This window comes from Melanostigma gelatinosum (genome assembly GCF_949748355.1).
Source record: "Melanostigma gelatinosum genome assembly, chromosome: 2".
Taxonomy (NCBI): Eukaryota; Metazoa; Chordata; class Actinopteri; order Perciformes; family Zoarcidae; genus Melanostigma; species Melanostigma gelatinosum.
The window spans coordinates 355,294-382,500 of NC_136635.1; the positions used below are offsets into that span (position 1 = coordinate 355,294).

A 27,207-nucleotide genomic window follows, 5' to 3' on the forward strand; every position below is an offset into this window, starting at 1 on the left:
ATGCTATTTTCATGGCCAGCATGACGTATAATCAATGCGTGTGTTCTCTTGCGCCACATAGCGGACACAGGAATTGATAAAAAATTTGGTACAACAATACAGGAAATACCATCTAATTCATGAACGCGGTGTCAGATGGTCAAGGAAATGCACAGCTGTGTCCACTGGCATCCTGCTTGTTATCACTATTCATTTTCTGCTGCGCAATCACATTTTTGCGATTATATTTTCTTTGTCTGTTCTTTGATTGTTTACAGCTGCTGTTTGCATGTTTTTGGTCTTTATATACTTCATGAATATTCATCTATAAAACTCATTGGACTGCCTTTTTTGATGACAATAAAAATCATAATTGAAAAAAAAAGTGAATTTAAAATCAGTGTCTCTACCTCTTTGGCCCTCCGGTGTCTGTCTTTGCTTTCTCTGCCCTTGTCCTTGCCTTCATCTCCAGGGTGACAGGAGTAAGAGACTGTCTTCCAGTCCCGTGGAGATTTAGTGATGCTGGTGACCTTCGACTCTGTGGCACTGTTCTCCTCATTGAGTGAGCAGGATGACCTCCTGGTGAACATGCTTTTCTTCAGAGCTTTTACCCTCAGGCTATCGCTGTTACTCCCATCTGAACAGTACCACTCCCCTGAAGAGCCATTGTCTATTTTGACATTGTGACCAGTAGTGTGGCACTTGACAACACTAAGTAAGAGCGTGGGGTCGGTATGTAGGTGAGGGTGGGGGTGTGGCTTGTCGGGTGTGGCATTGGACCCTGATGCAGACGCCGTCTCCCTGTGTCTACCGTTGGCCTCAGATTCCTGGATCTTTTCATCCAGCTTGTTTAGTTTGGAAAGCACCTGGGAGATCTCACAACGAACCCCTGACAGAGACTCCAGCTTCTTCTCGATCTCACCAATCCTCATAATCAACTTGCACACACTCGATTTGAGCTCATCGTCTGTGTTTTCCGGCGAATGGAAGAGGCAGTCCAGCTTGGACTTGGCTAGTCTGATCGTGTTGTGTTCAGGGGAGATGTCGACTTCAGACTTAAGTGTTACCTGAGAGAGGGACCCATTACTGTTGTAGCATGACGATTGGACAATGCCCAGAGAGTCACAAACACTCGTATCATCCAGAAAATGAAAAATGTCACTTATGTCATCACTAACAATCTCAGAGTCCTCTTTGCAGTGTTTGAATGGGTGCCTTTCTCTGTCACTGTACTTAGCAGGGTTTTCTTTCACCTTCTTCTGATCAGCCAGCTCTGTTTGAGTCCCAACACTAAAGGGGCAGTCCCCTCCCTGAAAGGATGAACTGTTTATATTTTTGTCCCTAAAACTTCTGGCTGCTTCTCTTTTCTCCAAACCCCCAGGCCTACTTGCCATTCGTCCTACATCCTTGTTTTTAATTCCTTTAGTGTTCTTTGCAAAGCCAGATGGAGAAGCTACTAACTTTTCCCCTGGGCTCTGAAAATGCTGCTCATTGTCAGTGTTTATCATGGTGACATTGTGATGGTGGTTTTCTTTGAGTGGTTTGCTGTTCAGAAATGACCCCTCAAACTTTGGAGGCCCGTTGTCCGTGTTGAGACTCTTCATTGGCCATGGCGGCTGCTTCCCTACTTTGTTACTGTGCCTCCTGCTGCTGACGCACTTAGAGACTGTGGTAGGACCAAAGTATGTGGATGCCTGTAAATCGTTCAGGCTCTCGTGCTTTACCCTCCTTCTGTCCTGAAGAGGGGAGTTGAGTGTTGACTCAAAGTAGGGGTTACTGTAGGGCAGTTCAAAGTTGTGGTTGAAGAAGGTTGCAGGCTTGTGCATCCCTCTCCTGTGATAGCCCTCAGCAGCCTTACTGCCACGTTTGTCGATCTACAAAAGTAACCCAGACAAGTTAAAACACACAAACACAGCAAATACAGCAGAAACCTCCAGAAGTTATATGTTAGAGACAAAATGCAAATAAGTACTAAACTGAATGGAAACATTTTTCACTCAGTTCATTTGTGTTAAAACAATAAGACATCCATTATGGTCCTCTGGTCTTCACAATAACCTGGGTGGGAGGTTAGCGTTAGTGTGTAAGATAACGCAAATTTTGTTTTCACTTATTAAATAACAGCAATTAATCATCCATGTCAGAAAAATGGGATTGTATAACACATGTTAGTTGTAAATAATAGTTAGCCCATCAGCCAACATGACCACTGTGAGTGTTATTTGAAAGTTACTACATAATTTAGATGTAATGATAAAATATGGGTTAGGTTAGGGGGTGTATTTTGAGATATAACTTATCCTTTAACAAACAAAAAAGATATGCTGCCACTCCCTTGTTTTCAGGCTATTAAAACAAGAGAGTGGTAAAATTAAATATTTTCCGTATTCTTTTCAAGTGGTGGAAAGTAACAAAAGTATTCTCCATTTAGTTTTCAATTTTATTTTACTACTTCAGTAAATTTTAGAGGGCACTCCGACACAGAATCAGCGGTACACTGTATATTTTTTTGACTGTTATTCTTCTTGTCAACTCTGGTTAATTAATCTCGTCAATTAAAACTTAACAATGACCATTTTTTTCCATGAAGTGTTAAGTCACTTATGGTTACAGTTTTGCAACATGCTGGCAAATGGCTTTTGTATTTTTCTTATTTTGTATGTGGAATACTTTTCGTTTTTCGACATTTGGTCAGACAAAAAGTTATTTTATAAAAAAAGTGTTGAATTTGAAGTGTGCACTAAATGATTGATTATTTATATGAAATACAAAATTTGTTTTACTTTGATAACCTTCAAAATAATGTGTAATGGACATTCAGGACAATATACAGTTGTGTTGCTTTTCAACCCAACACATACTAATGAAAATCTTTTTTACTCATATTTTATTGCTCCAAACCCTGATGTTAATGTATAGCTGAACAGCAGTTGTATGTTAACATTGTTTCAATGTTTGTCAATCAACAGCATCCTAAAAATAAAAACACAAACCTGTGGGGAGAAGGCCACAAAGTTGTGGAAGTCTTCCTTAAAGACGTTCCTCTTCTGGATGCAAGAGTGAACAGAGAAGGGCTCTGGATGGCTAATGTGCTGAAGGGACTCATGGTCAGTGGTAGACTTGTTGTCAATGTCCATGGGAAAGTAGGTGCTCTGCATTTGGCAGGGTGGAGACTGCGGACTGCAGCTAGAGTACTGGGGCAGGTGGTGCTGCTTGTCGAGAGAGGCTGCTCTACATTTCAGGTCCTTGCTGATGCCCAGAAGGAAGTTAGGGTCTGAGGTGGGAGTAAACTGCTGGAGGTTGTTGCACTCAGATGATTTAGGACAAGGGGCACTCTGAGCCACAGCGTTCTGCTGATGATGATGGTGTCCATCCCTAGGGTGATCCATGTGCTCATAACCCAGCCCCTTCTCACAGTCCTGAAACTTTTCGTCATCATTGTCAAACCTGCACAGCTCCACCAACTGATTTGAGTGGAACATGGCTCTATGCACTATGTGGAGCTTGTCTTTGGCTATGCTTCCGTTCATCTGGATCAAGTTAAACATGGTGACGATGTCTGCTGCCACCATGAGCTTCTTAGATTGCGGGTCCTCCATGGTGCAGCGCATCTGGTCCTTGAAGAGGGTAGCTGGGAAGGTGGGGTCCAGACAGGCTGTGTAGAAGAGTAGGCTGCGGAGCTTGGCCAGTTGCACCAGGTCGAAGCGAGGGCACAAGGACTTACATAGGTCCTGATATGACATGGTGTTATGCTTTTTGCCCAGCTCATCCAGGATCCGTAACAGGAACAGAGAGTACTCTGGGAGGGGGTCCATGGCTGCTGGTTGGCAGGAACAGGCCTACCTCTGGAGAAGCTTGGCACCTGGCCCTAACAGGAGACAAATTATGCATTGCAAATGAGTTGCACACTTATAAAGCACTGTCACACTGTACATGAAGACAAATTCAAAATGACACAGTTTGCAGATTTTTTGACACGGCCAACACGAGGACAATAATCGATTTGTAAAGTCTAGCGGACATGCATCGTACTCCTCGTAACCGGACCAGTTTTCACTGAATCCACCTGCATTTCGTTAGACACATCAGCCGTTAGACGCAGGGGTGGGCAATTATTTTTCCCATGAGAAACAGGGACTGTTGTGAAGGGCCGGACCAATAGACTGAACTCAATCCTGCTCAATATTATTCTTGTAACTAGTATATTTGAAGTACTTATGTACAAATTCAAGGTACTTTACTTGAGTATTTCTATTTTATTCAACTTTATACTTCTACTCCACTACATCTCAGACGGAAATATTGTACTTTTTACTCCACTACATTTGTCTGGCAACTTTAGTTACTAGTTACTTTGCACATAATAATTTTTCCAAACCTTTCCTAACTACCCAAACTGAACAACAGAGTATAAAAAAGTTCAAATGAGCTCCACCTAAAACATCGGCAGCAGGAATAATCCAAACTCATATACATTTGTAATATCCATATATAATAGTAGAACACTGACAGGGATCATGTTTTTGCAAAATTAGTACTTTTATTACTATAACTATACAAATCACCAAATATTCTGTTTTTCAGTTCAGTGTGAGAAATCTAGTCTTTGTTGGGCTTGAACAAGTGCACTGAAGTCAGGCTGAATGTGTGAGGTAGAGATGCGAAGGACAGCTGACAGATGATGTCAGTGAGAGAGGATCTGTATCTGGATTTGTTTAACTTCATCACAGAGAATATTTGTTCACAGATGTAAGTAGATCCAAAGAGAACCAACATCTTCTGAGCATGCCTCCTCATGTGTTTAAAGTTCTCTTCTTTGAGAGAAGAATACAAATCTTAAAGTGCTCTGCAGTACTGTATCAGACTGCAGGTCAATGAGTTGGAGCTGAACATCACTGGGAGCATTGTCCACACTGCACGTGAAGGGAGAATAAATCATGTGCATTTCACTCTCAACTGTTTTGAAGTCTTAAAATCGCAAAGCACAGGTACTAGCAAAGCCTCAGACGTCCGTACCCGCTCTGCATCAGTCAAGTTTTCGTATTTCTCCGCGTGTTTCCTCTCGTAATGACGATTCAAATTGTAATCCTTCAACACTGCGACTTGTCCTCCACAAACGAAGCATACGGCTTTACATTTGACTTCAGTAAAGAAATACTTAAAGTCCATGTTTTGTTAAAAACTCTACACTCTGTGTCAGTCTTTCCTTTTTTAACACAGGCTGACATTTGAGGGCTAACAGCTAACTCACATCCCCCGTAAACTCAGTTCGCCAACACATTGCAGTAACGCTGCTGCTCGCACACATTCACTAACATACGTAAATTGAGAAGAAAAAAAACAACAAAAGTCGCCTTCAAAATAAAATCAATGCAGCTATATTCTGTGCATGATGTAGGCTACACTTATTTACGTTTTATTCCTAATTTCCCAATGACCTCGCGCGGGCCGGACAATGCCCAGGTCTGAGCGTCTGATTGAGCAGACGCTCTAACTATAACCGATTTTAACCATAGTCATCAGTCTAAATTAGAGAATCAAACCAAACACACGGTACCTACTCACGTTCCCGCGCACAGGTAAATGCCCATGCAATAACATTTACTGTCCCGGGTTGTGTTGATGTTGACCACAGATCCATTCTCACGAGCTACATGTCACAGCAAGCAGAAAACGTCGGACAATTCTGGACTCCTATCACAGCTGTCCGGGAATATAAACTGCCTCCTGTGTGTATGTGTCAAGGTAAAATAATAAACACTACTACTACCGTTTGTTTCTTTCAAAATAAGAGTCTAAAAAGAGCGTTACTGAAAAATCTTCTTTTTTTTAACTACAGATGGTAGAAAAGTACTCATGCCTCGTCAGTAAAACAATAACCAATGAACACATATTTGAAAGAAAGTGTTATTATGCAAAATTACCCCTGCCAGCTCTCTATTATGTATTATGGTATTGGATTTGGATTTCTGATTTATTGACAAGTAAACAGCATGTTGTCCTTGGCCTGGGTGGAGGTTATTGTAACTGTTTACTGTTTACGATGCAACATATTAAATCATACATTTGTATGGTAACTATAATAAAAAGATACAACATAAACATACTCAAATGTAAGTATTTTCTTCATAAGTTTAAGTATAAAGTAGTAGCTTGTAAATGAAATACTTAAGTACAGTACAAGTCATTTTAAATTCATTATAAGTACTTTGATAACTTTTTTGAAAATCTTTGTTTGACAGTAGTTTCAATAACAACATACCACAGGACAAGAGCAATTTTATTTCCTCTGCTGTCCACAGACTTTTTCGAAATTAAGTAAATTTGTACATATTGGTGGAGGTGTAAGAAATTTGAGCAAAAAACGGTGTGTTCAGTAGATATAATAAAAGTGTTTAATAATTCATAATTAAGAATTCATAATTAGTCATAAACATAAGGGTTTGGGAAATGCATAATTAAGATAAACATAAAGTGATGTAGGATTAGTAGCTAAAAGACATGAAGCTTCTGCCAAAGTTGCAGAAGCTTAGCTTATATACTGAAGGATTATCATAGAGGAACTAGAAAATGCATTTCCTGCTGAAAATGCTTTGGAATGCTGAAAGCTGAAATGAATCTCAAAAACATTGCTGAAAATAGATATCCAATTTTTAAAAAATTGCAAAAAGCTGAATAATTCAAAAAGTTGAAAGATTACAAATATGAAGTTATGTCACCCCTCTCCTGAAAGAGCTGAACATTTTGATATTCGAACGGTTTCTGTAGCTTAAAAGAATTCCAGCAGGAGTGATATTTGTTGTAGTAGTAGTAGAAGTATTATTTGCAGTATAAGTATGAGTAGCATTTGAATAAGTACTAGTTGTAGCAGTAGTGATATTTGTAGTAGCAGTAGTAGTAGAAGTTGTCGTCGAAGTATTTGTAATTAGAAGAAGTAGCAGAAGTAGTAGTATCAGCAGTCGTACTAATAGCTGTAGTAGTATTAGTACTGGTTATTAGTACTGGTAGTAGCAAGAATAGCAGTATTAGCAGTTGTGGTATCAGTAATAATAGTAGTGGTAGTGGTAGTAATAGCAGTAGTGGTAGTAATAATATTTATGTTAGCAGTAATACCAGTAGCAGTAGTAGTAATAGTAGCAACAGCAAAAATTGTAGTAGTAGTGGTAATACTAGAAATATTAGCAGTAGTAGTAGTTGTCACAGTATTAGTAAGAGCATTCATTATTTCAACAAAAAAGCCTAATTTTGAGCGAAACATTTAAATACAGTTAATCCATGAGGCTTTTATTTTGAAAGGGTGGGACTGGGTGGGGGAGGGAGGGGGAGAGGAGACATAATCATCATGTTTGACACATAAACAGAGGTTATTAAATGACAGGCTTCATCACAAGCAGTACAGTTAGAATTCACTCTCTGGGGCTTTTATTTTGAAATGGGGTGTGGGGTGTGGGGGGGGAGAGGAGACAGAATCATAATGTTAGATAAACACAAACCGATTATTAAATGACAGGCTCATCACAAGCATTTAAGTTAGGATTCATTCTGTGGGGCTTTTATTTTAAAATGGCGTGTGTGTATGTGTGTGTGTGTGTGGGGGGGGGGGGTGGAGGAGGGGGGAAAGACCTCTAAAGATCCCTAAGACCTGAATGACTGTATGAGAGAGAGACTGAGAGAGAGAGGAGTGTATGTGCGCGTGTGTCTGTGAGTCTGTGTGTTTATCAACATCACTAATTGGCTCAATCGCGAACACCTGTGTGCCTGAAGCCATTTCATGGAGATAAAACAGGGAAACACCTTTCAAACAAATCATCAAAACTCCCATAACCGTAGCTCCTATTGCTCCGATATTAATAATTGAGGGGAAGAATGAGTTGAAGAAGATTCTGTAAAAATTCTGTAAAAATTGTGTCTGTAGTTTAAAAAATGTGGCTTAACTGGCGATCTAGAAATGGGGTACCGTGTTCTGTGGAAGATGTTTTTGAAGCAAAATTTAACAATGGTCTCTATGGAGCAAAAAGTTGGTTTTCCTCTCAATTAACGGCTTCCGTGTCAAATGTGGAAATCTGTGGGATTCCACAGTAATTTTTCTACGACAAGGACAATATTAGCTACTTCTACATCCAGAAATTATGCATGAAGAGTGAAGATTGTGGACACAGTGGCAAAATACAAATGTTTTTTTCACAAGAATCTCAAGCTGCTCTTCACTCTAGCGGTGACATCACGCACTCTAAGCTGCGCAATACACACCCATTATAAAGTCAGAAAAGGGCTGAAAAATCATAAAAGTTAAATTGCTGCAGTTCAAAAAGTTTAAAATATATCAAAAAGCTGAATCATGTTGGCAATAGTTGAGGGTTTTCTCAACATTTGAAAGTTGAACTGGTGTCTGTAGCTGAAAGTATGAGGAAGTTGAAGGATTTGAAAGTTGAAGAAGTTTAAGAGGATTTGTAAATTTTCTCCATAGAGATCCCATTCAAAAAAAAGTTGCTAAAAGCTTAATAATTCAAAAAGTTTAAAGGTTAGAAATAGAAAAAGTCATAGCAGACATGAGCTGAAGGAGCTGAACATTTTGATAGTTGAACGGTTTCTGTAGCTTAAAAAATGAAGAAGAAGAAGCGTTGCGACGAAACGGGGATGGAAGAAATAGTGGAATGCTTAACAGCATTCCAACAATTAAGCCATAACTGACATAATTTGAATGTGTTAGCTGCTCAGGGAGAGAGAGATGTGGAGATATGCGTTTACAGAAGTGCATAGAGAAGTTAGCCAATAGAAATTGAGATAGATGGGAGGGGAGGAGTCGCGAACGAATATGTGGGCGGGATAGAAGTGTTTTTCTGCCTCTTTCTAGCATGTGGTTCCCTGGGACGGCTGTGTCCTGGGACCAGAGGTAGTTTTTTTAATATTGTAATATTTCATAGGAGTATGTACTCCAATGTTTAACTGTAATCGTACTTGCATCAGTGGGATTAAATCCTTTTAACTGTAAACCAGTTTTGGTAGAGTTATTAATGCAGCGTGTCGACTGTAAAAAGCAGCTGAGACACGTGTGGTCTGGCCTCCTTCTCTGTGGGGTGAGTTTCATTCCCGACAGAGGTAAAGTGCGCATGTAAGAGCAATGGAACATATTAAACTAAACTAAATAAGAGCAACAAGTAAAAGTTCTACCCTTCTTTGTTGGTATTGTTCACTCACACATCTACTGATTTCTCAAACAGTAACTTAGCATGCATAAGTCATTAAAACAATAGTGTACAGTGTTGTGGAAATTAATTCTTTGTCGTTGGATACGCGTGACGTCAATCAGGACTCCTTGGTTTCGCCGGCTCTCTCTCTCTTGTCTAAGGAGGTATTGAGACAAGATCGTCAGTTGTGGATCCTGGAAAGGCCTTTTCTCCGGACGGTCCCCGGAGCCTGAAGAAGTGAATTTGTTCAATCAAATGTAGAACAAACAAGAGTTTGATGAATGATCAAGGTTGTAATGTCAATTTATTGCCTGCAGGCAGAGAACAGATGCACAGCCACGTATTGCAGTGAACTGTGTAGTCGCTCTGAAGACACAGCTTCAACACACGATATTTATACATTCACAAACAGAAACAAGACAGGAAGAGGGGCAAAATGAGACAGGAAGATGTCTCATAAATTTCCTGGGTAAAACAGAAGCGCTCGCCTCTCGTGCTGATGGAACTTTTTGAGGTCACAGCAGGTGCTTCGACCTATGCTCTTCAGAGCATGGAAACGTTTGTGGTCAGAGCAGTCATTTCCTGCCACGCTATGCAATTCTGCCTTCGCAGTACATTTTACAGAGAATATGCTGAGGACATGTTAAAAGATTTTTTACCGTTACAATAGCCCCTCAGGGTCCAGATGACTCATTATTTATAACTACCAGGTAAAAAACAATATAACACTCAACCTTCACTAAACAGTCCAATTAAAACTTCCAATATTAAAATTATTTTTCTTTTTTACAGAGTAGGTATCCAGAGCATGATCCTGGAATGGTAGGCCTTGAGCTTGTCATGGTACACTACTTCAGCCTTTGCCCTTGGGATCTTTTGAATCCGGTAGATTCAATTGTCCAGTAGTACAGACCCTCGTAAAGGAAAGAACTTCCTTACTTTGTGTTTGTCTCTCTTGGTGTCTTGGTTTTGGACTTGGCAGATGTTCTTGCCGCACTGTCACTTGGCACACTCAACAGCTGATGAGAGAGCTCTAGCCGTTCTCTGAAGCTGCAAGAAATAGTGTGGAGGGTTGTTGACACTGTCACTGTCGGGTGTCAAACCAGCAACCAGCTCAACTGGCTCTGTTATTTCCCGCCCAAAAAGCATAATGTTCGGTGTCAGGAGCTGTGTTTGGATGCACATACAGCATATGGAATGACAGCATATGGAATCATCACGTCCGAGTCCCAGTGGCATCGCTGAGGAGTGGCAGCCAAGGTTTTCTGTAGGGTGACATCAAAACGCTAAACTTTCCAATTCAAACTGAGGGTGAAATGGCGTAGTAGTGTCCGTGTCTTTGCAATTCCCAGCAGTTCATACATTCCCCTGAACACAGCCAATTCAAAATTGATGACCTGGTCACTGTGCAGGAGCTGTAGGTACGGTGCATGCAGGGCAGCAGGATCTGCAGATAGAATACCTTTCCTTTGCAAAACCTTCTCTGCAAAACTCAACATTCTTTTGGTAGAACGTTTTCCACTGTACCCATTAGACTTCGGTAGCAGGGCTGCAGGGTGCTATTAAAGCCCATGGCTTACCTTCGTCCATCCACTTCCACACTGGTACTGTGTCTATGTCGATTATGTTGATGTCGCTTGACTGTTCTTGGGTCCAGCTATAAAACAGGTTCGTGTGGGGTGGTTTACTCACCCTGTGGATGCTTGGGTGGGACAGAGCACAATCATAGCTGTCATCATTGGAGGTGTTCATTACCCTCACTGGAGGAAACTCTAAATTGGCTACTACACCCACTTCAGCAAGGAATAACTCACCAGGGGAAGCCCAGGGCGGTTGCTGATGTCAGCTGGCTTTTCAATACCTCAAATGCCTCCCACATTTCGTTAGTCCAGTTGATTACTTTTGGTGAGTTAATGGAGTGGCTTGTCTACTGTGGCAAAGTCTTACTTAAAACGTTAGTAGTAGGAACCCAGGCTGTCGAACTGGTGCACTTCTGAGACTACGTCCACACTACTCAGTTTCCATTTGAAAACACATGTTTTGCTATGTTTACACTGAGCGTCCACATTACACCGGTGTTTTTGAGCACCGAAAACAGAGGAGTTTGAAAACACTCCCGAGGCGGATAAGTTTGAAAACTCCGGGTTGCATTTTTTGTGTGGACGGTCGAAAACGGATACATTTAGAAACGATGACGCCCACACCCGCGTTCGCTACTTGATTGGTTCTGAGCAGTCATGACGTGTCCTTCCCTGATTCGTCACACTCCTATCACGTGACCCTTAGCCGGAAGCTCACAAACAACAACATTGATTACCGATCGACTACCAGGTTCACTTAACATGGACAACTGATTACAGGCGATGCTGACCTTGTTGTCTTTACTAGCAGCTGTTGTTCAGTTAAAGTCTGCATTATTACGGAGGAAGCAGCTGTGAGGCTGATCATTCCTGAGTGTCTGGTTTGATGAGTTATATAATTTAAGAGAAACCATAACCATATTCTGGGTTATTTAATAATGACGTCACAGTCACAATTTCAAAATGTACAGACGTCAAATGCATTCCGCTGGTAGAAATCGATCCTGTGCTTATAAACAGGACACAGAACACAGTTTGTTAAAGAGGTAACAGGCTACAGAGAGAAAACACCTCTACTCTGACAGTGATGATTACTGTGTGTCTTTATTAGTTATTCGTATTATTAGTTACTATTATTATAAGTATTATAAGTAGAGTGATCATGTGTACAGACACAAACTTCTCAAAAGCCTCTCCAGCTGTTGAAGCCGACTGACGGCTGATCCAGCTGTGATCAGCTGATCCGTTGTCATCAGAAACAGACGTCTCTTCACGTGACGCAACTGAGGGAAGGACGCTCATATCTCTTAAAAAATATTTCCTCGTTTCCTCTCTTCTCGCATGGTTTCCTTGCGTCTCTCCATGCATCCCTGGTGGGAGGGACTAAGACGCAAGGAAAGTGAGGGAAACGGGGATGCAATTAAGAGACTTGGGATGCACCCTGTGTGTGTGTGTGGCTCCGCCCTGGTCTCCTCCCCGCTCCCTCCTGATTGCATTCATTCAACTTACCTGCCCAGTCGACCCAGCTGCCTTCCATCTACTCATCACCCAACAGTATATCTACCCTGGTTCCACATCCACTCGCTGCCAGATCATTGTTGTTTCAACCTCAGTGGTAGTTTGATCTCTCTCGGCCACGCTGTGACTTTATTCAGAGTATCCATGTGTTTTCCGTTGTTCTCACCTTGTCTTCCTGTCCCTGCAGTTTGGTTTAGTGATGGCGAGATGAAGCTTCATGAAGCATTGACGCTTTCCATCCAATTGGTTCACACATGGGTCAAAGCTTCATGGTGCTTAATTTGCTCTACTGCGCCATCAAGTGGACAATAAATGTAAAACCGGCAGTATGATTAAAATTACACCATAAATTAATGAATGATGTTTGTGATGCCAATACATTACTTATGAACTTATTAATATGGTGTCTGTCTTTATGATACAATGGTGGGGTCAAAAGGGAAAGTCGAAACAAATTGGGGAGAGGGTTGTGATGTGAGAAGTAAAAAAAAAACTTGACATCAACATGTTACAGTCAAGAATCGAACCGGGGACCTAGAGATTACCGGACTACCCTCTCTATCCTTTGGTGCACATAACTGTTTTTTTTGGTTTGTGACTCTCCTTATCTTACTCGGGACAAAATGAAACACGTAAAATATTGTATTCATTTTTATTTAATTATAACAACTTTTCCACAGTGCTGGGCTTCAGGCTGTTTCTTTTTTTTGTGATTATTTTGCCTGCTTTAGAAAACACCCTTTCACAGGACACAGATGAAGCTGGGGTACAGAGAATAGTTTGCAAAAAAATTCGCAATAAAGTCCGAAGTACACAAAATGTGAGGGGGGATCCATTGCGTTTCGCGTCCTGCAGGTCTGAATGTGAATGCCCCCTTCCTGCCCTTTTGTCATAGTCCCCCCTTACCTCTGTCTCCTAGTATTTACATACATGGTTATTGGTTACTAACCACTGCTCTGGCTCCCTGTATAAAATGCTTCTTTCTTCATTTGTTCGGGGTCAACTCATCGGCTCAGATCAGGTCACCAGTATACGCTTTATTAAACTCGCAACACCACAGCAACTTCTGAACTGGACTTGAATGATTTCTTCAACACGTCCTCCCGGTTCGCGAGTCTGCCTGCCCTGCTTTGTTCTGCCTGGTTTTCACCCTTGCCTTCTCGTCCTTGTGTCTCCCCATTTCCCAGACAGTTTCCCCTTTGTGCTGTAGCGTGAACGGTTCCTGCCCCGTTTCTAGGCGGGGAAGTCTTACGCACCTAACACGGTGGTTACTCCGTCGGCTGTCCCACCTTCGAGGATATACGTTCCTCTTGGAGGTGTCGGAACAATACCTTCGGGCTTTTATCTCACCCCGTAGCTAAATTGTTAGGATTTTGGAATTATTGTCTTTTTGAAAGTCTTTAACGGCTAATGCCCTAGGCGCTCTCAATAGGATGTAACCCTAACACCCAGTACGAATAGTTATGTACATCGTCAGTACTTTACTATTGCCTATTGTGAACATTCTCACCATTTTATGACTAACACTGCCAAGTCTTCACCCAGGGAACTCACCTCTGGAAGCTTTTGTCGTCACGTCTGGATCGCACGGTTAACGGACAGGGGAAGAGGGTTAAATTGTTCTAAAGAACCAGAATACTTTGTTTGGCTTCAGACACTTACAAATGGTAAGGCTGTGGTTTTATTAAAGTTTTTCACACAACAATCACATACAACAATTTCTATTCAACGAAACAGTCTCTATGCTACAATAACTTATTTTAACACTCTTACTGTAATAGGTTTTCCTCTTAATCAGCTTTCACGGATTTGCTATGAGGAATAAAGTCCAGGCTCTCTCCTGAAAATCTCCCCCTCTCTTCTCTGTGCTCTACTGGTTTCCTGCTGTGTCTCTCACATATTTCTAATGTTTGTCATTGAAGTGGCTGGTACAAAGAAAGGAGAGGTGACTGTTCTAAAGCTCGCTGCACTCCATCTTCTCTTTGTATTCTCTGAGCTTCTCTGACATTCATGCTTTTTTGGGGTTTATCTTTCCTATGATGGCATAAGCGTCTTCTATTCCCCACCTCTGAGGGGTAAGACAGTAGAAGGGTCTTCTTGTCCTCTATTCTAAGGGGATAAGACCCCTAAGGGTCTATTCAAGAAGTCTATCCCATTCTCTAGTTGGGGGGAAAAGCCCCCAACTCACAGTTTTTCTGCTGATCTAAGCCTGGCACCTCCTTCAGGTTCATGAGTCACTCACATATCAGTCCTTCTTTTAGAGCTGACTCTAGGTACTTCTCAAGTCTCTTAATTGCATCCCCGTTTCCCTCACTTGCATCCTTTCCTTGCGTCTTAGTCCCTCCCACCAGGGATGCATGGAGGAAACCATGCGAGGAGAGAGGAATGAGGAAATATGTTTTAAGATACATGAGACGTCCTTTCCTCAGTTGTGTCACGTGAAGCGACGTCTGGTCACATGATCACTGTACTTAATAATACTAACTAATAATACTAATGACTAATATAGACACAGTAATCACCACTGTAGAGGTGTTTCTCTCTGTAGTCTGTTAACAAACTGTGTTCTGTTTATAAGCGCAGGATCGATTTCTACCGGCGGAATGCGATCGTCTTATTTATGAATCATTTGCGTCTGTACGTTTTGAAATTGTGACTGTGGCATCATTATTAAACAACCCAGAATATGATTATTGTTTCTCTTAAATGATAAAACTCAGACACTCAGGAATGATGTAAAAAGTGTTTAGTCTCTCCAGCTCTCTCTGACTTGTTACATTCATTGTTTCCACAATAAGTTATTGAGGGAAATATCAGATCATGAAAACACAATTCTTTCTAATAAATGTAGAAAGTTGTTTGTGGTCTTTTTGTTGTTCAGACTACAATGAACATATATTTAAGCCAGATGGTGAATCAGAAAGCTAATCAAATATAAAGCTTGAGTTTATTCTGTGATCCGTCTTCACTCTGGTGTTAAACTCCAGTCAGTCCGATCAGCTGCATTATCCAATCACATAACCTGATGAACAATGAGGGGGCGTGTCAGCCGTTAAAAGACTTCCTGGAAGTCTGTTCTCGTGGTTCCTCGCTCACGGCTCCTCCGAGGTCCCTCCGCCATCCTCGATCCTCCGAGCTACATTAGAGTTTTGGGACGGCCGTCAATATGGCGGCGCAGAAACAACTTCCGGTTCAAGCGAGGATCGAGGAGCGAGGAAACGACAATTAAGAGACTTGAGAAGTACTCACAGAATGTAACTTGTTACATTCTGAGAGGAAGGATTGTATACGTTTTCAGCGACTATTTTTTATAAGGCATCTATGCAGTTTATATGGTTAATCACATCTATCATAAAGTAAAACAAGTTATTAGTTAAATGGTTATACTTTGAATCAAATAGGTTACAGGTTATAATTGTTATACTTTTATGCTTTCATACTTTTCTACGATCTTTCAACAGTGTCTACCCTGAAGTAAATCGTTTTGTTTTCACTCAAGATTCCTGGTTATGTCTGCTTTTGAGTCCACTACCACACCCCGTGACAGATGGCTGAGACTGCGGCTATAAACTCAATGCAGAGCCATGAACTAGGCAATGGGGCAAACTGACATGTGCCCAGAGAGAAGCTCTGATAACACATACAGAGGGAGAGACGTCATTCTCTGCTCAGGTAGTTATTACTCCACTACATCTTGACATCAAAATTTAGATTTGGTACGGGGACATTGAGAGTGCACTAAATATCAATGATGGGTTGTGTAAATATTTTAAAATAACTTGAAGGACAAGGCTTCTCAATGTCTTGTATGCTATATGCACTTTCAATTGAACCCATGTTGCCAAATGTTCGTTCTTTTATTGATAGTTTTTACCCGATTGAAAAACACATTTTATTATAACTGCATATGTGGATGATATTATTATTGTAAATAACAAAATACTTGAACAGGTTGGGGACAATGGGGAAACTTAAGATCTCGACTGCCAAAATGAACTGGGCAAAGAGTAAAGCCTGTGGTCTGCAGGTCTCCCCCAGCTGCCAGGAGGGTTAGTATGGAGGAGAGTTGGCTTTAAATATCTCAGTTTATCTGGGAGATGAGTGTTGAAGAAGGTGGAGGGGAAGTTAACTTGTAGCCTCTACTCTCTGGCACAGGTTAACATGTATAGAGCCTCCTGCTGGTATTTTACAGAAAGTGCAGTCTGTCATGGTAAACTTCTCCTGGCATGAGGTCTGACTAAAATTACGTGTATTCCCCCACGTGTGTATTCTAAAGAACACTCACGACAGTTTAGATTTACGACTAATCTAATCTCACCATGCTCGCTGCACTCCCTTCCATATTCTTCCTTTGAAGGGAGCTGCAGCAGGCATACAGTACAGTAGTAAAGTCAAACATAGAATAAAGCATATAAGGAAGTCACGGAATAAAAAGTACTTAACACAAAGGAATTGTCTATCACAAACCTGAAACTGGATTGCTCTTTAAGTCATGGTGAGAGACACTGTTAATTCCTCCAGCTCTGCTTTGGTTGTTTCTGCAAACCTTGAGGATTTCCATACAGGTAGGTGAAGTTGTTCAATGGGGGTTGGGTCCCATGATGTCTGCCACTGGTTCATTAGATGCTATGGTAGGCAGAACTAGGACATCGGTACATATAGGAGGACCTTCATTTCTTTGCCTTGTAAATCTAATCCAGGGTTGGAAGACTCTCCAAGACACAAAGCTGGTTCATTAATATAAATATTGACATAGCTAAGGTATACATTTCCTCTATGATGTACCCCTCTTCCTTGTTTGCAGACATTCTGTCCTTTTGTTCCTATTTGTTGTAGCAAAGTTGTATACTTTCCCTCCATTGCCACACTGAATGAGTTGGAATAGCAATCCACTATGCCACTATGTATCAGAAGTATTTTTTAGATCTACAAAACAGGCAAATATTGTTTGTGTTATGAATCTGGTTTTGGATGAGTCTGTGTGAAGTGTAGAAGTACTACCCTGAGACTTCCACTCAGCACTTATTGTATTCGTTTGTTGCACTTATTGTATTAGTTTATTTCTGCACTGTACGTTTGCTCTGGTTTATGCTCTTAGATGCTTGTTTAAAAAAGGAGATGCACTTATGACTTCTGGTGACTAGTAGTTCTCTTGAATACCGATGTTGAATACACTTACTGTAAGTCGCTTTGGATAAAAGCATTTGTTAAATTGAGGGGGGCCATCCTCTCAAGGCTTGGCTCCTGAGAGGGCCCGAGAGGGCTGAGGAGGGCTGGACTGTCTGTACAGGTTGTGGAGACCATCCAGTTGGCAAGAGCCGGATCCACCATTGCCTGTTACAAGGTGAAGTGGCCAAGGTTCTAACACTGGTGGGAGAAAGGAAGCTAGATCTCTTGTCCTGTGTTGTTGGGCTAATTCTCTCCTTTTTGCTGTGTTAAGTGGATAAAGAGTCACTGTATATGCAGTAGCCATTTATTCCTGCCACCAGGGTTTTTGGTACTCAAGGCCTACTTGGTGTTTAACAAAAAAAGCAGCATAATTATTGTTATGACCTGATCATCATCATAATATGATCATGGTATGACAATGATCATTAAAAGTATGATCGATGGGAGAGACACACTCGATACAATATGAAAATAACAGCTGATTTGAGCCTGCTGTAAACCGCTTCACCTTAGATAACTACTGCGCGATTAGGTGGATAGATAAACCATTGCAACTGATTTCAACAGTTGGGGTGTTACGAGTCGGCCCCGCGTTCACTACGTAATCATTGGGGATCTCTTCTCAGCCAAGTACCCAGCAAAGTCCCAGAGGGGACCCGTCACTGATTGGCCTGGGCCCCATCACGGACGTAGGGGAAATTATAGGTGGCTGCATCGGTATAATGAAGGTTATGATATTATAACCTCACAATTATATGTAGTGTACTGGCACTATATTACTAAATCGCATTGTTATGCACAAAAATCCAATAATGAATTCAAAAGTAGAGTATTGCGCACTTTTATTTTAAAAGTACTATATGAACAAAAGTGCAATAACATTTTGTTTGTAAACACTCATTCAATCATTATGTGCAATAACTCGTCTGGATTGGCATTTCAAAGGCCACTGTTTTCTTTCTTTTCTTTATCAAATCGAGGAGCATAAAGTTCCATGTTAAATGTACTTTTCCTTTTTGAAATACAAAAAGTTCCATCAATTAAAGAAATTGTTTTCTAATAATTGTTTTTACAATTTTAAAACATTTACAAAAAGGAATGTTATGTGGAGGAAAAGTGGGTGCATTTAGTCATTAGCTTTTGTTCAGCATTTTCTTGGCATAAAAGTCCCTACAGGTTTCACAGCACCGCTGGTACCACCTCATGTCCTGACAGAGGTTCTTCTCTCGGATCACACGACAGTACACTGTCCACTGGTCCCCCATGCATTTGTAGGTCAGAGCAGCTGGGGGTGAGAAGGCAGTGAGTCAATGTCAACATCACAATTTCATAATCCTCCAAACTAAATGAAACAATACTGCAAAATACCAATACTAGCAGCTTGCCACTGTGTGACAGAGTGGTTGAGAACACAATAACACCTTACAAAGGACTAAACATGTTTTTTAAATGTTTGTTTAAGCCAGACTTCCATCTTCTATCTGCAAGAGTACCGAGTAGTAGTATGTAGAATAAACCAAGTATGGGGGAAAATGGTGTTGAGTCAATTTAACAAGTGGCATGTGATTTGTATGGTTATATAGTTAGTATGTAATTTATGTCATTTGTCTTGATTTTACTGGTTTTTTACTTATAAAAGTAACCTTATACTACTCACCTTTTTCTAGATGAGTCTTGGATGACCCTGAAAGAAACATTGTTAGGGCTACAGATAGATGCTGTAAGGCTAATTTAAAAGATAGATGTCAGTGTAGCTACTTGCACATGGAATTAAATTATATTACGTTACTATGAATTATAGTAACAGTTAACAGTCATGTTAACAGTTGTTATTGTTTTTTCACAGATGAAATGGTATTTTGATTTTCACATATAAATTTGAGCTGATTCATTCATATTAAGGCATTACAACAACAACAGCAATAATAATAATAATAACAGCAATAACAAGTCAAACTGAAATTAGTTTTGTTCATGCCAAATAGGACAGTCGACACGTTTAATAATATGAAAATTGTGTATTTTATGAGAAAAGCCTCACATTTCTAGCATAAACCATAATGTTTATTCATTGATGTGGAGGGAAGTCAGATTTGACTTCTGAGGACCATGAGAGATCAAATCTAAGATGACGCCAGTCCCTCAGGTATAATGTTCAAACGTTCATTTTGGAACTAAACATTAAAAAGCTCAATATTTTATGATACTTGGGTTATATATATGGCATGGATGGAGCATTTTGTTGGATGCTGTGTCATGAAATACATTTTTTTATTTTATATTATTTTATCATTTAACCCTTATTTAATCAGGTAAGCCCTAATACTTTCATGTGTTGAAGTATTAAAATACCTATGCACAAATACCAACTTTCTTATTTAACTTATAAATCAGGCAGAGTGAAGAAATCTCCTCAAAACCCTGTTTTTGAAGGGTATTCCAAGTGAGGAGAGAACATATAAACATTTTCCTTCAGTTCAGTCTGTGACTTGGAACAGACCACAAGACCAAATCCTGTGATCTCAGACAATAACTACAGACAGATTTCGATGCAATCAAAGTGCACTGCGGGTTGGGAGTTTACCCAGAATGGCTTTATAAATGAAATAGACTACCAATGACTAATCCTACAATGGGTCAGAGATGGCCAAGCAGGAGTAAAGCGTACAATGTGTAACAAATCCCAGTACACTTTGAGATTAAGTATCTAATAGGGGTGGGGGGGGGGGAAATCGATACAGCATAGTATCGCGATATGCTATAAAAAATATATTATATCGATACACGGACGCCAAGTATCGATATTTTATTATATAAACTATTTAAAAAATAAAATAAAAAATAATAATCAAATCAATTGCTTTTTCAGTCCACTAGATGGTGCTGAGTTGTTTTCTGGTGAGGTCAGCAGAGGTGCCGGGTCTGCGTGCGTGATTGGTAGGAAGTTGGTCGAAACAAAGATGGAGACATCAGAGAAAGAACTCAGATAAAACATGTTGTTGACACAGTTTTCCTTTGGGGACATAATTTGAAGTTGAAAAAAGTAATAAATCGCAATATATGTTATCACAATACTCAGAATATCGCAGCATCGTGATAATATCGAAGTATCGCGATAATATCGAAGTACCGAGATAATATCGTATCGTGACCCAAGTATCGCGATAATATCGTATTGCGAGATCTCTGGCGATTCCCACCCCTAGTATCTAACCTGTGCAGACAATGTGCGTATTTTATTAGTTTGTTTCTGCACTGTGGCTCTGGTTTATGCTCTTAGATGCTTGTTTAAAAAAGGAGATGCACTTATGACTTCTGGTGACGAGTAGTTCTCTTGAATACCTATGTTGAATACACTTATTGTAAGTAGCTTGGTTAATATGACAAGCTGCTCAATATTTCACTTGTCTCTTTGGTCAGAGGTCTTCGGGTATAAACTGTACTCTTGCAGATAAATAAGGCAACCTTAACCTTTCAACCTCACTGTAGAACAGAGTTGTGACAAATGTCTCACCTAGCCTGAGAGAGGTGATGGTGTTCACATTGACTTTGTCATTGCAGGTACCATGGTGACAGGGTCGGTAGGTGGGTGGTCTAAGCATCACTGAGCAGTCATTACCATGCCGACCAGTCAGTTTGTGCATACACTGGACCACTCGCGACTGCAGGCCCTTCCCACAGGATGACGAACACTGAAACAGTCAATTAAAAGTGTCAGTTCTCCTTGCTCATACTGTGACTCTTTAGAAGTTGTCCATTTTAATTGTTGGAATGCTGTTAAGCATTCCAACTATTGTTATCCTGTTTCTTTATTCCACTATTTCTTCCGTCCCCCGTTTCGTCGCAACGCTTCTTCTTCTTCATTTTTTAAGCTACAGAAACCGTTCAACTATCAAAATGTTCAGCTCCTTCAGCTCATGTCTGCTATGACTTTTTCTATTTCTAACCTTTAAACTTTTTGAATTATTAAGCTTTTTGCAACTTTTTTTGAATGGGTTTCTATGGAGAAGATTTTCAAATCCTTCAAAAACTTCAAAAACTTCTTCAACTTTCAAATCCTTCAACTTCCTCATACCTTCAGCGACAGACACCATTTCAACTTTCAAATGTTGAGAAAACCCTCAACTATTGCCAACATGATTCAGCTTTTTGATATCTTTTAAACTTTTTGAACTGCAGCAATTTAACTTTTATGATTTTTCAGCCCTTTTCTGACTTTATAATGGGTGTGTATTGCGCAGCTTAGAGTGCGTGATGTCACCGCTAGAGTGAACAGCAGCTTGAGATTCTTGTGAAAAAAACATTTGTGTTTTGCCACTGTGTCCACAATCTTCACTCTTCATGCATAATTTCTGGATGTAGAAGTAGCTAATATTGTCCTTGTCGTAGAAAAATTACTGTAGAATCCCACAGATTTCCACATTTGCCACAGAAGCCGTTAATTGAGAGCAAAACCAACTTTCTGTTTTTGCAAAATGTTGCTTCAAAAACATCTTCCACAGAACACGGTACCCCATTTCTAGATCGCCAGTTAAGCCACATTCTTTACACTACAGACACAATTTTTACAGGATCTGTTCTTCAACTCATTCTTCCCCTCAATTATTAATATCGGAGCAATAGGAGCTATGGTTATGGGAGTTTTGATGATTTGTTTGAGGTGTTTTCCTGTTTTATCTCCATGAAATGGCTTCAGGCACACAGGTGTTTGCGATTGAGCCAATTAGTGATGTTGATAAACACACAGACTCACAGACACACGCGCACATACACTCCTCTCCCTCTCTCTCTGTGTCTCTCATACAGTCATTCAGGTCATAGGGATCTTTAGAGGTCTTTCCCCCCTCCTCTACCCCCCCCCCCCCCACACACACACACCATTTTAAAATAAAAGCCCCAGAGAGTGAATTCTAACTGAACTGCTTGTGATGAAGCCTGTCATTTAATAACCTCTGTTTATGTGTCAAACATGATAATTATGTCTCCTCTTCCCCTCCCTCCCCCACCCAGTCCCACCCTTTCAAAATAAAAGCCTCATGGATTAACTGTATTTAAACGTTTCACTCAAAATTAGGCTTTTTTTTTAAAATAATGAATGCTCTTACTAATACTGCGACAACTACTACTACTGCTAATATTTCTAGTATTACCACTACTACTACAACTTTTGCTGTTGCTACTATACTGCTACTGCTATTACTGCTACCATAAATAGTATTACTACCACTACTGCTATTACTACCACTACCACTACTATTATTACTGATACCACAACTGCTAATACTGCTATTCCTGCTACTACCAGTACTAATACTACTACAGCTATTAGTACGACTGCTGATACTACTACTTCTACTACTTCTTCTAATTACAAATACTTCGACGACAACTTCTACTACTACTGCTACTACAAATATCACTACTGCTACAACTAGTACTTATTCAAATGCTACTCATACTTATACTGCGAATAATACTTCTACTACTACTACAACAAATATCACCACTGCTGGAATTCTTTTAAGCTACAGAAACCGTTCGAATATCAAAATGTTCAGCTCTTTCAGGAGAGGGGTGACATAACTTAATATTTGTAATCTTTCAACTTATTGAATTATTCAGCGTTTTGCAATTTTTTTTAAATTGGATATCTATTTTCAGCAATGTTTTTGAGATTCATTTCAGCTTTCAGCATTCCAACGCATTTTCAGCAGGAAATGCATTTTCTAGTTTAGTTTATTTTGCACAATTTAAACAATAAAATAAAAATAAACAAACATACCAGAGATACATAATATCACAGTGCAGGAAGAGGCAAAAAGCCAACTGGGCTTATTTGAAGCCTCCACCTATATAATATTACAATTTTACAATATTGCAGAGAACATAAAATGAATAATGCATAAGATGTGACTCCGTACAATATTGTTGACAAGATGTTTTTACAAGATATGAAATATTATAACAAAATCAATACATTACAAACAACAAAAGAAAATGTAATTGTGTCGAGTGTGTGCGTGCATGTGTGGGCGTGTAAGAGTAAGTCTGGGCTTGTTTGTTCAGGGGATATTGGTTTATACAGCTGCATTAACTCCGAAACAATAGGAATGCTACAAGTCCCTAAGAGTGAAACAATTGTAAATATAATATAACAGCTAAAACAAGGAAGACATGAACAATGACAAAACAGCAATTAAATTGTCTTTTGTCACTTTTGACTGGGATAGATCACCATGGTAACTTATGCTGAACACCTAAACTTCTCTGGAGCAGGTGACGATTGAGATAAGAGATCAACTCGTATAAAAGCGCTGCATACTGATCAATCAAATATTTGTATGTAAATCGTAAATTAATATTACACAAATATGAAGAAGTTGAAGTCATAATCCATACTAAAAGAAAGTTTCAACAGACACATGCAAAATGGACATCTGGCAATGAATCGTTGACTGTTTGAGAAACCCTGGGTTGATTTACAGAGTTGATGACCAGCTTTGTAGGACTGCTTAACGGGATCGCGGTTGTTAGGGTTAGTTCAGACAGATAACCCAAATCTTCGTGGTACAGGCCTCAAATCTATGTAGAATAGAATCAGATCTGGGTAGAATAGGACCATACCAATGACATGATCATAATCAATTGTATTAATATACCGGTACACTGATATACTGTAGGCCTGTGTGTTGTTTCTTTTCTTCTTGGACAAAATAAAGCATGGTCAAATCTAGCATGCACAACAATGTAGGCTTGTAAAGTTAATGCAATTTAGCTTAATAGGCATTTTTGCAAGGATCATATTTTTAAAAATTCCCCTTCATACGTCTTTATTTCTCACAAAATTAATTTGGTTTGTTTTTGTTGCAATTTTTGTGAGGTTGAGCCACATTTTTTTAGTACAATGAATAGGATAATTATGCCCCTTGTTGCCTCCTGCATTGTGCAGGCCAGTTTAAAATCCCTTCTGTGCTCCATGTTGATCTCATGTTGGACATCCTGATTCTGAAAGACCCAGACATAACGCTTAATGTTTTTGCCTGTGGCTCTACTGTGTCCTTTCACTCTGCCAAGTGTCAAGTTAAATCCTGTTTTCTCTACAGTGAACCCTGTTCTAATCATCCAATTATACTGCCCTTGTCTGCTTCAACACTTCTCCAGAATATTTTATCTCAATTTGACATGTGACATATTTGCATTAACCTTCTTGATGATATGCCTTATATTTCCTAGAGTTGCACTATTCAAACTTGCATATACCCCAGTATCACCAGACAGTTTCACTAGTATCACTATAACCCAAATATTTATATTTATATTACCTAGATATTTAGATAACACACACAGAGAACATTATATGTTAATACTGTTGGTGTGAGAAATACAGTTGTAATGAGTATAATGAATAATATCTCAACACAGTGGCATTAAGTGGAGGAAAGAAAATATCCAATGTCTCTTATCAAACATAAGAAGATATTAGGAGCCTATGGCAGGCGTCAGTATAGCCAGTCCGGATGTTGACTGGTTGGTATGTGACAGCAGAATGATTGACTGATTGAGAAACATACTGTAAAGGTGCAGCCATAGAGGAAAAACACAAGAAGAATCGTTCTTGTTGTAGTAATTTTGAGTGTTATGACATTGCTAAAGATAAGTCAATGTATAACCAGTCAGATGATTTGAAAATTTTGAAACAAAGCGAACCAAAATATTATTACCGGTCTGCTTTAAACATCCACTCACATTTTTTCAGATCCAGTTCCGACTTCACTATAGTTGAACACACAGTTTCCTTGTGCAATGAAGGATTATTAGAATAATTTCACATCCACTCACTTTTTATTTGACCTCATAAATAAGTCGTTTGTGTTATCTGAATGAACTGATGATTTGTCTGCTCGTGTTTCTGGAAGTGTTGGTCTTCTTTTGAGTGGTGGCTCGATTTCAGCAAATGATTTACTGTAAGTAACCGTTGTTTTATAGGAAGATTATGTCCTGCCAGTATTTTTTACTTTTTCTTGGTGAATGAAGTCACTGAGAGGGAATATGGGAAATGTGTTAAGATAAGTTTTTGAGTTGCCTCACCTTAATTGCGTCTTAACCAAATATGAACCATGGAATTTGGAGACAGTCCTACCTTGGACCAGTCTCCAGTCTTCCATTCGTAACATTTGGAATGGTCCTCACAGGGCTCCTCTTGAGTGGGCTGGGAAAGAGGATCACATACACCCTGATGGTTTGTACACGACACAGTCCGTTTGTGAACACCTTGACCACAGTCTGATGAACACTGGAGGAAGTAATGAAACAACAATATGATGAGAAAAGTGGAAAACAGTAGCGTAAAGGAACAGGAAAAGGAAGCTAACAAGAATGTTTTATATAGATAATTCTTCTGTCCCATACCTTGGCACTGGGTGACATATTTTTACAATTACTTTTACTAGTTTTGACTTCATTGCCATAAACATGGACAATGTTGTCCAACTCATTGTTGGGCAAACATCACTGAGCATACTTATGTATTTATACTGCTTTGCTACTTTAAAAAGCTGAGACGAATAAACAACACTTTTTAACAGAGAAGGAATATGTCACCTTGTGGAATCTGACAAGAAAACAAGAGACAAAAACAGTTCTGCATACTCTAAAAGCAACAGTTTTTTATTATTATTTAATTATCTAATTTATTGTTAAACATTGGATACAATTTGTAGAATAAGAACCATGGTTGATTCCGAAATGTTGGCCAGCTATATAAAATCTCATATCTTGAAAACCAAAAAATACGCAACCTTGTTTTTACTTTAATAATCATAAACATAAAGGGCCATACAATATTTGCTGAGTCCATTAAAATCTAACATTTCTACTAAGCATGACTGACATGTCCAAAACTGATAAGGTTCCTATTTCCCCAAAGCATCCTAAGGCTCAGATAACCTTAAAATTCATCTTGAAAGGGGGTTTCCTGAAATCATCATAATCACTCTTAGAAATGATTGAAAATGAACCTGCTACCCTCTCTTAGAGGACTGGAACCTGTAGGAGGAACCAAACACTACATCTTTCAAGTTGTTATTGTTGTTGCTCACTGAATTGCATAATATGAAATAACAGTATTATGTTATCATATATCATGAATGTGAAAGGTAAGATGGAAAGTGAATGCCTCCAAATCTCTGTCATTGATCTCATCCAATTAGAAAATGTATTGCTTAACATTTTTAAGACGCTTATAATGGTGGGCGCGTGCAGTCTCTCTAAAGTGCTACCTTAAGGGACAATGTGCAATAATTTAAGAGCATCCATGGATACACTATTCACTTCTAAGATTAATTGTCCATAGGAAACAAGGCCCAGGACCAGTAATGCTTTTCACATGACATCAGTACAGTGTGTGTATGACGTACCTTGGACCACTCTGAAGCCTCCCATACAGTGAGGCAGAGGTGGCCTTCACAGTACTGCAGGACAGGAGGTTTTCCTCCTTGGCAATACAGGTCTCTGGTGTGGATGAGTGAGCCATTCTGTTGATGGTAAACACAAACCACCTTCCTTTGCTGAAGGCCTTTACCACATGAGATGGAGCAGGATCCCCACTCTCCCGTCAACCACCTGTGAAAAGCGCAAAGTGTTTACAGACAGTTCATAACCTACAGTCTATTTGCCTTGGATCTAAATGTTTTACTCTGAAACAGAGAGAAAATATGTCGATATACATTTTACCGCCTTAGTGTGGCCGTACTTTTAAAATAACTGGAATGTAT

General features: G+C 39.7%; 2 protein-coding genes and 1 long non-coding RNA gene across 5 annotated transcripts in view; 1 reads left to right on the forward strand and 2 right to left on the reverse strand.

Moving 5' to 3' along the window:
• minar1 (membrane integral NOTCH2 associated receptor 1) overlaps nucleotides 1-5,671 on the reverse strand; it is a 51,140-nt gene extending 45,469 nt beyond the window's left edge. For 2 of the 3 annotated variants that reach the window (XM_079292179.1, XM_079292177.1), the window contains exons 1-3: nucleotides 5,545-5,671; nucleotides 2,973-3,847; nucleotides 390-1,853 (exon numbers count right to left, since the gene is read on the reverse strand). In XM_079292179.1, the coding sequence (XP_079148305.1) occupies nucleotides 390-1,853; nucleotides 2,973-3,794 (2,286 nt within the window). In that variant the 5' untranslated portion in view covers nucleotides 3,795-3,847; nucleotides 5,545-5,671. Of the gene's footprint in view, nucleotides 1-389; nucleotides 1,854-2,972; nucleotides 3,848-4,995; nucleotides 5,083-5,544 lie in introns of those variants that run through there. The other variant, XM_079292178.1, reaches the window with a different exon arrangement.
• The window catches only part of LOC306794229, a 77,801-nt gene that overhangs the window by 15,950 nt on the left and 34,644 nt on the right, over nucleotides 1-27,207 (forward strand). The gene's annotated exons all lie outside the window — the stretch shown is intronic.
• Nucleotides 18,366-27,207, reverse strand: part of adamts17 (ADAM metallopeptidase with thrombospondin type 1 motif, 17) — a 270,965-nt gene continuing 262,123 nt past the window's right edge. The window contains exons 20-23 of the mRNA XM_079292165.1: nucleotides 26,851-27,055; nucleotides 25,575-25,727; nucleotides 20,949-21,126; nucleotides 18,366-18,719 (exon numbers count right to left, since the gene is read on the reverse strand). Coding sequence (XP_079148291.1) covers nucleotides 18,568-18,719; nucleotides 20,949-21,126; nucleotides 25,575-25,727; nucleotides 26,851-27,055 — 688 coding nt within the window. The 3' untranslated portion in view covers nucleotides 18,366-18,567. The remainder of the gene's footprint in view (nucleotides 18,720-20,948; nucleotides 21,127-25,574; nucleotides 25,728-26,850; nucleotides 27,056-27,207) is intronic.